Genomic DNA, 11508 nt, shown 5'->3' with positions numbered 1-11508 from the left:
CGTGGATGACGACGGAGGATGCTTCGATCGGCGCTGCTCGGATCGTCGTAGGCGACGAACACTGCCTCGTAGATCTGCCTCTGCGATTCTTCGTCTTCCTCTGCGATTCTGCTCGGTTCGGCTCGGCGGCTATGGAATCGATGGTAACGGGCGGCGGTTCGGCTATGGTCAACGGCCGTCGGCGGTGCAGTTGATGGACGGTGCTGGTTCGTCAGACGGCTGCTGGTGCTGGATTTTTCCCTGCTTCTTCCCGGACTGCGTCTCTGTCGGCGGTGGTTCTGTTTTTCGGATTCTGGTGACGACGTTGCCGCAACGGCGACAATTGGCCGGTTGTGGCATCTTCCTGCGGTCGCTGCTTCTTCATCGGCGTTAGGTTGGTGACGTACGCAGAAGAGGTGATTGGTACGCTGATTTCTCATTTTAAATTAAATGCAATTATCCTTCTTTATTTAATTTGCCATAAATATTTAGACAATATTTTGTGATCTTACAATTTTTGCAAATAATTTGAACTATATATAAACTAGAAGTAAATTATGCTAAAAGTGCAAGTTACGATTTCATATAAAACAACACAGTGCAAATAAAATGTATTAAAGTTGTAAGTAAAATGTATTAAAAGTGCAACAATATAATATTCACTAAGCAACAATAATAAGTGCACCAAACGTTATCATAAATGCACTAATGTGAAAAGACAAATTACTTGCACTATTAAGTGAAAATGGTTTTACTTTTAAGTGATTTTATATTTGCACTTGTTACTTGCACTTGTAATTAATACATGTTATTTGCACCCAAAGTTCGAGTTATTTACAAAAATGTCACTGCATTTGAAAAAAAAAATTCACATAAAGTACTACAGAAATCACATACAACGTCGGCTAATTAACGTCTGCTAAATAATTAGCCGACGTTATATGTTATTTAAATAATTAAAAATTAAAAAAAAACCCTTTAACGTCGGTTATATGGTAATAACCGACGTTAAAGGTATGCACTTAAAACTACTACACGATACGACGTCGGCTAGGTGTTTAGCCGACTTCGTATCGCAAACGCACACCGTCGACCCTTGATACGACGTCGGCTAGGACATTAGCCGACGTCGTATCACCAAATTCACTTAGCCCCCGCGCAATACGACGTCGGCTAGGACTTTAGCCGACGTCGTATTGCGCCGTATTATCTATACTGGACCTACAACGTCGGTTATTAGTAATAAAGCCAAATCAGTCACCCAAATTTAATTTGAGACCAATTCAACAACCTAAAATTGAACAACGCCAAATCAGTCACCCACTGCCGTCGCCCCCCAAAATTTTAGACCAACTGCCGTCGCTCAACCCATCGCCGCAAAATTCCGTCGCTAAATCTTATAACCTTATTTCCAGCCGCTTCTCTCTCACTCTATGAACTGCAACAGACCGGCGACGAGGTGGGCAATTGCGGCGGCGGAAGCGGAGGTCAGGTAGCACAGAGCAGGTTCGTCTCTCTCACTCTCTCCTTCTCCCTCTCGTTTCCTCTCTCCCTTCCCCGCCGGCAGCATGGAGCAGCACCAGCGGTGGCGAGGCTTCCCGTGGCGGTGGACAGCGCAGCAGGTGGACCTCGGCCATCCCGTTCTCTCTCTTTCTCGACGTAGCAGGCAGCGACGACGGCGGTATGACTCTTGCGGCGTAGCAGCTCCGTGGACCTCCGTCTCTTCCCTGTTATTCTCCTTCTCGCCAATAGCAGACGGGCAGCAACAGTCCAACAGATCGACGCCAGCGGCCTCCTCTATTTCCGGCGACCTTGGTGAGCAGCGACGAGTATATCCCGGGCAGCAACAGATTGACGCCAGCCTCCTCTCGGTAATATTTTGAAATGCTCGCATCCAATTGGGGGTTCCTTAGTATCTAATGTAGAGTTTTCCCTTGTCTTCTTGATAGAGTTCTACATTTACAATCACAATAGAGCATGGGATTGTGTTCAATGCATACTTATGTGTTCTGTTACTAAAACTTGTTTTTTGTTTTCACTACGACATTTTTACCTTTTTGCTTTACAAAATATTAGGAGGAGAGGCGCTTACTTTACGCGGCAATGACTCGTGCCAAGAAAAAACTCTTTATTTTACATGTATTAATGAACTCGAATTGTATGCATTGAACACAATGATTATGGCTTGTATTAATTAATATAGATAATTTTTGATGAACTTGTATTATTAATTATTATCAATTGTGAGATTTATTGCTTTTATTAATTTTGATGTTATAAATATAAATTGTACAGGTTTTGAATGTGATTGTGATAGCTATCTATATTTGAGCAGGTTTTGGGTGTAAATAGAAAAATAAAATGAATATTTTTTTTAAAAAAAATTACCCTACAACGTTGGCTAGTCTTATTAGTCGACGTTGTAGGGTAATTTTTTTGTTTTTAAATTATCTACAACGTCAGCTATTTGTAAAGAGCCGACGTTGTAGGGTATTTTAGTAGTTTTTAAATTACCTACAACATCGGCTATTTGTAAAGAGCTGACGTTGTAGACTATTTTAGTAGTTTTCAAATTACCTACAACGTCGGCTATTTGTAAAGAGCCGACGTTGTACGGTATTTTAGTAGTTTTCAAATTACCTACAACGTCGGCTATTTGTAAATAGCCGACGTTGTAGGGTATTTTATTTGTTTTCAAATTACCTACAACGTTGGCTATTTTAAATAGCCGACGTTGTAGGGTATTTTAGTAGTTTTCAAATTACCTACAACGTCGGCTATTTGTAAAGAGCCGACGTCGTAGGGTATTTTAGTAGTTTCCAAATTACCTACAACGTCGGCTATTTGTAAATAGCCGACGTTGTAGGGTATTTTATTTGTTTTTAAATTACCTACAACGTCGGCTATTTGTAAATAGTCAACGTTGTATGTGTACCTTACAACGTCGGCTAACATTTAGCCGACGTTGTATGTGTACCCTTACAACGTCGGCCAGATCAACGTCGGATTTTAGCCGACGTTAAAGGGTCTATTTAGCCCACGTTAAAAGCTGTCTGTGTAGTAGTGTCCATTAATCTTTTCAGATAGACGGCTCACATATATTAGTTCCTAGTTTTCTCATGTGCCCCAGTTCTCACATAAGCTCCCCCCCCCCCAACCATTATATATATATATATATAGATCGCGTTCAAATGAGAAATATCAGAATGCATGTCATCCGTCCACGTATTCAGATCTAACGGATCATAAACACTAATTTAAAAAAAAATATGGTGGCATTTTCGTAAATAATTGAACATCGAAATGCAAGTAAAATGTATTACAAGTGAAAGTAGCAATTTAATATGGTGCACCTAAAATAAATTCCAAATTCATTCTAGTTTAGAAATATATATATATATATATATATATATATATATATATATATATATATATATATATATTAATTATATATAATATATATAATATATATTAATATTTATTATTTAATTAAAAAACCTTTCAGTTTTTTGGTTCGATTTTTCGGTTCGGTTTGGTTCGGAGTTTTACCCAGCCCTAGTTAGAAAAATGAAATTTATGAGATAAGATAATGTATTTTATGAGTTATGATAATGTAATTTCGACCTATGATTGCCTTCGAATGGGCTTATGACTTGATCTGGCTTGGCCTATTTAGTTAAAGAGCCAGACTTAGGCGTATTTAAAAGCTTAGTTAGCTAAATTAATTATCACACGCACATTGCGCGATTAAACCAATGTCCAATGTGTAGTTTTAAATTTGTGTTCCTTAATTGGTTATAGTAGTCATATACTAATGACATATGTTTCGTGTTTGGCAGGCAATTGAATATCATAGGTAAGGATTTTAATTTCTTCATTGTTTCATAAGTTGATATGGTATAGTGTTTTAAAGATCTTGATTGATTATTGTGCAGTTAGGGCATTCAACAAGAATGGAGAGCATTGAAATGGATTTTTTTAATTTTTTTTACATAATTACTCGTACTTTTCGACCACCCAAAGTGTCGAAAAACAAGAAATGTCATTTTCCACTAACGACCATTTTTTCCGACCACTAAATAATTGTAGATGTTATTTCCAACGGAAATAGCGAGGGGGTTTTTCTAGATACCCCAAGTGGTCAGAAATGTGGTCGGAACAACAGTTTCTGACCAGATTTAAGCGATTTCTGACCACTTTTGGGTGGTTGGAAATTTGTAGATTTCCAGCCATGATAGTGAAATCTAAATGTTAAACGAATCTCTCTTCCCCTATGCTCTTGTCTCTCTATTATTATTTTTGTGTTTTTCGTTTTACTCTATTATATTTAGATTACAATTTTACTCGATTATATTTAATTAGATTGCATCTCGAAACAAAAATATTGAAGGTCCAAATTAAATTATTAGACATAGCTCCTATTTTTAATGGAACGGCTCTAGGTTTTGGATTAAGGGCATTAGAGTGAATCATTATCGTATGGATCATGGTCCATACAAATAAAAAGTACATTTTTTTTAGAAGAAAAAGTACATATAGTACATTTTTAATATACTAAAAATATATTATTTGTGTACGTAAAATGTATTATTTTGTATACTATCAAATAATTTACACTCAGTATACAAATAATATACTTTTAATATATTAAAAATGTAAATGTACAGAAAAATTTGGCTATTAGAGATTATCCTTGTTTGTTTAAATGATACCAAGTAGTATACTTAAATAAATGAAAACAACGCAAGATTTTTATCCAGAAACACAAGATTTTTATGGGCAAGCCAAATAGTTTCACTATTTTATTATGATGTTACATGTAGACATACACATTCTCTTGAAAATCATTAATGGAGGTTTGCCTTGATGAAGTAGATGAAACAAAATATGAGGAAAAAAAATAAGGAAAACAGTAGAGAATTATAATTACACCTTTTTTTTAGAGTCTAACCAGACAGTAGTTATTTTAGGATCCCTCCTTTTATCTTTTTATTCAATATTTCAACCCCTAAACTAGTTAATAAGTTTTATCCCAAATTTCAATGGCCAAACTAGTTAAGTTTTACTCCAAAACTCTCACAATATTTCAACCTCTAAACTAGTTAATAAGTTTTACACAAATTTCAACCGCCAAACTAGTTAAGTTTTACTCCAAAGCTCTCATAATATTTCAACCGCAAAAGTAGTTAATAAGTTTTACCCAAACTAGTATTTTCATCCGATGTGCGATGCATGGAATGAATTTGTTATAATATATTAAGAATATTTGGATCGTCAACCGCCAAACTAGTTAAGTTTACACCAAAGCTCGGATTTGTTATAATATATTAAGAATATTTGGATCGTCAACCGCCAAACTAATTAAGGTTTACACCAAAGCTCTCACACCACAACTTTTGCAGGATCATGAAAGAGTAACATAATCTTAACATTAATGTTCTTTATTAATTAAACTCAAAAGCTCTCATTTAGTAACAATGTATCCAAAACAGATAAACTATTAAAATTAATTATGTAAATAGATAGACTAATCACGGAGTAAAGGACCAAAATTATTTTAAAGAGAATTATACAAGTCAGTATATCACATAGTCAATAATTTTAAAAAGAACCGTACAAATCAGTATATCAAATAGTCAATTATTCCATAGATCATGAATCATAAAATTATACAAACTGCAGAAGGAAAAAGTCTCGTTCAAATTCACAAGATAGCTGTTCAACCAACAGATAAAAGCTTATAAAATTATTCAAAGAATACAAGCCTGCAGATAGCTCTTATTCAGAAGATGAGATTTGTCCAACTAGAAGTATTACCCGTCCCTATTACAGAGGATAAGATATGCGAAAGACTCAGATAAATAGGTTGACATCCATATCAGAAAATGATGTCATCATCTTTCTGTGAACCCTGGGATAGCAAGTTATGCACTGCGCTAAGTGAAATGCCTTTCCTCAAAGAAATTTCTTCAGCAACCTTCTCCTCCGCAAATAGTTTAGCAGATGCCATCTGTCTCTCTATCTCTCTCTTCTTGTAGCCTTGGATCTTCTTCAGTCTAAAGAAGTCCTCTCGCTCCAACTCATCCAGTTCTCCCTTGATGTAGGTTATTGTGTTCTCTAGCCTTGGTTTCACCACGTTCTCAAGTGCATTGACCCTGCGGTTTGTGGTCTTGATAGCCTCGTCAAGAGTGAGAAACGATGTTTGCAGGGATGCCAGCTCAACGAGGAGCTCGATTGCTTTCACATAGGCAGCACGGCATGCTTGTACCTGTTGCCCACCTCTAGCTAATCCAGTCAAGTCATTCTTTGTCTCTCCTTCAGAGAAATACTCAAACTTGGGGAGCTTAACACCAGCAATATTTTCTTGGCGTGAACGAACTTTAAGTGTTGCGTTCTGAACATTTTCAAGCACTATATGCTTAATGTTCTCACCAGCACAATATTTGACCTCTGTCAGAGCAAAGGAGGAACTTTTCATGACCTCTCCCATTGATTCTTTTGTTGACACAATTTTCTTGAGAATCTGTCTGAACTGCACAGTGAGAGCATCACTTTTCTTCTTAAGCAAAGCATGGCCTCTTGTGGCACCAATAAGGCGAGCTTTCATGACACCAAGCATTGTGACAGTAGGAACCACATTTAAGCGTTGGTTTTGCCCAGCCATTTCTGCCAAAGAAAGAAAACAGTAGTGTGCATCTAATTCTTTTCCTTCTATTTTCCATTCATCAAACAGGTGACCACTACTACTGCTTTAAATACCTAAAGTTGTCCCCAACAATTTCATAAAATGCTGGAAATTTTTGTTCATATTTCAAAGACAATATAAAGGCTCCATGTTACTACTAGAATTCTGATATGCTGTATTACAAATAAGTCACTACAAAAATTGGAAAGAAATAAAATATGAAAATAGCATCTTGGAACAGCCCCCTTTCTCCACAAATTATTCTGATATTACCAATTAAATTTTATCTTGCCATTTTGACATTGGCAAAACCAGGTCTTTCCCATATCAATGCAAGAAGCTCTTTCATTTCCTTTTCATGAATGATTTTAACCTATGATTCTTACATAGAATTGACAGATCAAACTTAACCTTAAGAAAACCCAATGCCATTAGCCATATTAAAACCAAACTTTTTAAAGCGAAAAAGCACACCAAAGCGATGAGCCCAGGCTTTGCTTTAAAGCGAAAGTGTCGCTTTTTCACACATAAAGCGGCGCTTTAATATATATATATATATATATATATATATATATATATATACACTCAAAATACTCAGTAATAATTAATACATTATCAATAACAATTAAAAACTTAATTTAATACTAAATATTAAGATAAAAAAAATAGAGAAGCAGAGTATTAAGTGTATTACACTACTGCCAGTTTGCTAGATTCCTACATGACTCAAACCACAGGACTCAAACAATCATCCCCATCATATTTATTTCAGTGGGCGGCGACTCCCCTCAACAATTAAAAAAAAAAAAAAAAAACCTCAGCAAGTTAGCATCGCGGCGGCGACAAATTGGAATATTTAGTTTGGTTGAGTTTTAATTTAAAACCCAAACAAACTAAATATTCCAATCTAGTTGAGGTTACCTATACTGATTCAAATTCATTATTTCAGTTTCTTCACTGCTAACCAATGTGTAACCCCTTAGAAAAGCACTCTGTTCCTATCATTTGACCAAGTGACAACAATCTATGCCATTGATATCACAATCAAGCATCAAGCCATTCTGGATTTCAGGTAGCTAAATTTCTTGACAGAGAAATACATACTACAAATGTTGATCCACAATAAAAGGCTGCTAAATGAAAATGCTGGCATCAATTGTTCACTCCCAATACTTCCCTCACATACTGAATACATAGAATTGAGTTGCCAAACAAAAATTTAGTAAACTTAGCAATTGAAACCCCCAAAACACCACCGCCACTCTCCTCAGGCATCTCCAACGAAAAATAAAAATAAAAATAAAAAATCTCATAGAATCATGTAATTAAACATTAAAAAAAATATCTTCCAAAAGATTCAACGATTAACACAAACTTTGAGATCTGTACATGCGAATTAAGCTAAACCGGGAGCAGGGAGCAGCCGTACCTTAAGGTGAATAGGAATTGCCGTCAGAGGGCCGCCGGAGAATGATGATCGCGCCCGATATCCGACCGATGGAGTGATTGTTCAACAAAATTTAACGAGAACGGAAAGTTTAATCTCTACAACAAACTTAAAATTGAGGGAATTTCAATGTGATGCTTTTAAGTTTTGAGATAGAGTCGCGATCGATCCACGGATCCGATCTGCCAGCATTATTGCTCGAATCATTACACTGTGTGTACGTTGGGTCAATAATAGGCTGGATTCCTAAAGCCTCAGCATCAGCAGTGAAAAAAGGCTAGATCAGATTTTCTTATTGGGCTAAATTGGAGGCCATTTTGACCCAAAATATTATTAGACCATTTTTTAAATTTTTTTTAATAAATTTTTTATTTTAATTTAAGGATTGCATATTTGCATGAGGGCCTCTGCCATTTGATTTGAATGGATTATGATCCACATTGCAATGTGAGTCATGGATAAATGTTTATATTTTGCATATTAAGGGTGTGTTTGGAAGTCCGGAAAATGACTTCCGGAAATCATTTTCCAGACTTTGGGTGTTTGGCTACCCTTGGAAAACCCAGTCGATGGAAATCAATTTCCGTTGACTGGGGAAAATCACCCCAAAGGGCGGAAAATGACTTCTGCCCAATTTGGGCGGAAGTCATTTTCCGCCTTTCACTTGCTTCGTTGCAATATGGTTTCCGACGGAAACCATAAATGCCCTGGTTTCCGGCGGAACGAAAACCAAAGCAGTGCCCTGGTTTCCGCATGGTTTCCGGTGGAAACCAGGTTTGGTTTCCGCCGGAAACACGGGGAGTTTAGTTTTTTTTTATATATATATAATTATTATAATAAATATTTATAATTAAAATATTATTTTTAATAATATTATAAATATTTTAATATTTGTAAAAAATAATAAATAAATATAATTATAAAATTCTATTCATTTTCCAAAAAATGAACCAAACATACAAAGACAGTTTTTCATAACACACCCAAACACAGGAAATGAACCTATTTTCTGGAAAATGACTCATTTTCCAAAAAAAACATTTTCCAGAAGTCATTTTCCTACTTTCCAAATACATCCTAAATGTTTATTATCTGGTAGTATAGTATATCAAATAATGAATTTTCAATACATAAAAAAAATGAACCTCCAAATAAGAAACATTTAATGTTTAAAAAATCAACCATTAATATATTAAAAATGAACTTTATGTTAGTGGTTCACCTTACATGGTGAATTGGTGAGAGATGTGTCTTAATAAAACATAGGGATCCCAAATGCTTCTATAATAAGAGTATTCATAACAATAACTTTTGGGTGATTTTCTCCTCCAACTCAGAGAGAAAATAATAACAAAATCTTCAATACATTAAAAAACAAAAACAAAAAAAAAAAAAAAAAGCCTCCAAATAAAAGCATTTAATGTTTTAAAAATGAATCAATAATATATTAAAAATGGACTTTATGTTAGTGATCACCTTATATAATAAGAGATTTGACGCATAAGAATCCCAAATGCTTCTATAATAAGAGCATTCCTAACAATAATTTTGGGGGTTTTCTCCTCCAACCGGGAAAGACGACGAAAACTATAACAACAAAAATTAGAGGGGTACGTAGTAAAAAAATCCAAAATGCTGCAAATTCTTTTCCTCCTCCAACTTTGCTTTTGCTTTTCTTTTTTGTTTTTCTTTTTCTCCTTTTCTTTGGGCCTAGTAAAAATTCAAAATACTATGAAAGTATGAATTCATTTTCTTCTCTCTTACCTAGTTCTCTTTTCCATGTCAGCTAAAATTTATATATATACTTTTATAAAAAACTATTGTTGGGATTGCACTAATGCCACAACAAAAATAATTATATACCTCTCTTCTTGGGCCTTAGTAGGAATTAAACATTGTTGTGATGCTATTTACTATGAATAAAAACTTGAAGACTTCTATCCTTAGTAGGAGTTAAACATTGTTGTGATGCTATTTACAATCAATAAAAACTTGAAGACTTCTATCCTTAGTAGGAGTTAAACATTGCTGTGACACTATTTACAATGAATAAAAATTTGAAGACTTCTATTCACTGAATGTCTGTACAAATAAGCCTACTACGGAGTAAATTGCTCAAGAGTGTATCCTAATAACACAATCATTATTGCATGGACCATGGTCCACATAACTGTGTGAACCATGAATATAAAGTACATTATTTTTATACTGAAGGTACATTATTTTTATACTGAAGGTATATTATTTTTGTACTGAAGGTACATTATTTTAGGGTGCATTATTTTTGTACGGAAAGTATATTATTTTATAGCACTATAAAATAGTGTACCTTCAGTACAAAAATAATGTACCTTCAGTATAAAAATAATGTACCTTATATTCATGGTCCACACAACTATGTAGACCATAGTCCACAACAGGTGTTGGCCTGTTGGGCTCTACTCATTGCTGAGTCTACCAAAGCCCATGCCCTTAAGCTGATTCATGAGCATATGAGTCATACAATGCAATATTAGGACTCTAAACACTTTGAGTCATATTATGAGACTTAGTTCTAGTCTGGTTGTGACTCTCGTCCTATATATATACTTGTAATCTGTACAGTTATATTTGAGATTATTATTATACAGACATATAGTTCTCATCTGGTATCCGTCGCTTAGGGTTTTTCTTCTCGATCCCATGGCTGAGAATGACGGTTCTGTGAACTCATCTGAACGGACCGTTTCCGATGTTGCTACGGGTTCTGTACAATCTTCTTCCGTGGCGTCTTTTTCTTCCGCTCATCACTATATCAGCATTAAGCTTGATCACTGAAATTTTTTATTTTGGCGCACACAAGTTGTTCCGTTCCTCCGCGGTCATGATTTGATCGAGCTCGTCAATGGTTCGTGCCTCTGTCCGGCTGAGTTTCTTCCCGCTGCTTCGGATGGTACTCCTCGTCTTCCGAATCCGGCGTACGCTACATGGGTTCGCCGTGATCAGGCGTTACTCTCTCTGCTGGTTTCTTCTTTGTCTAAAGACGTCCTCGCCATCGCCGTTGGCTGCCGAACGTCAAAGGAGTTGTGGGATGCGCTGGAGCAGTCCCTCGCCTCGGTGTCTCACTCGCGGCAGCTTCACCTCCTTAGCCAGCTTCACGGACTCCGGCAAGGCGACTCCACGACGGCGGCGTATCTTGGGCGAGCACGTCTCATCGTCGAAGGGCTAGCTCTCGCCGGTCGGAAGGTGTCACTAGGGAGCAGAATTTGTATGTTTTTCACGGTCTTCGCCCGGAGTTTCGGGGTGTTACTGCCTCCTTGGCTGTTCGTGGGAGTCCGGTCACCTTCTTGGAGCTTGCTGATCTCCTGGGCGCTCAAGACTTTATTGCCGACGAGGATTTTGCGGGTTCTGGAGGTGC

General features: G+C 36.3%; 1 protein-coding gene across 1 annotated transcript; it reads right to left on the bottom strand.

Annotated features, from left to right (window-relative positions):
- Positions 1-5605: 5605 nt before the first annotated feature.
- LOC116030670 (V-type proton ATPase subunit D-like) lies at positions 5606-8329 on the bottom strand. Its single transcript, XM_031272986.1, has 2 exons — positions 8094-8329; positions 5606-6645 (listed from the first exon to the last, which is right to left on the bottom strand). Exon 2 carries the CDS (start codon positions 6641-6643, stop codon positions 5858-5860), a length of 786 nt encoding a protein of 261 aa, XP_031128846.1. The 5' UTR covers positions 6644-6645; positions 8094-8329; the 3' UTR covers positions 5606-5857.
- Positions 8330-11508: the final 3179 nt, after the last annotated feature.

This window comes from Ipomoea triloba, chromosome 9 (genome assembly GCF_003576645.1).
Source record: "Ipomoea triloba cultivar NCNSP0323 chromosome 9, ASM357664v1".
In the NCBI taxonomy this organism is placed as follows: Eukaryota; Viridiplantae; Streptophyta; class Magnoliopsida; order Solanales; family Convolvulaceae; genus Ipomoea; species Ipomoea triloba.
The sequence above is the reverse complement of the archived record's forward strand: the minus strand, read 5'-3'. Positions and strand labels throughout refer to the sequence as shown.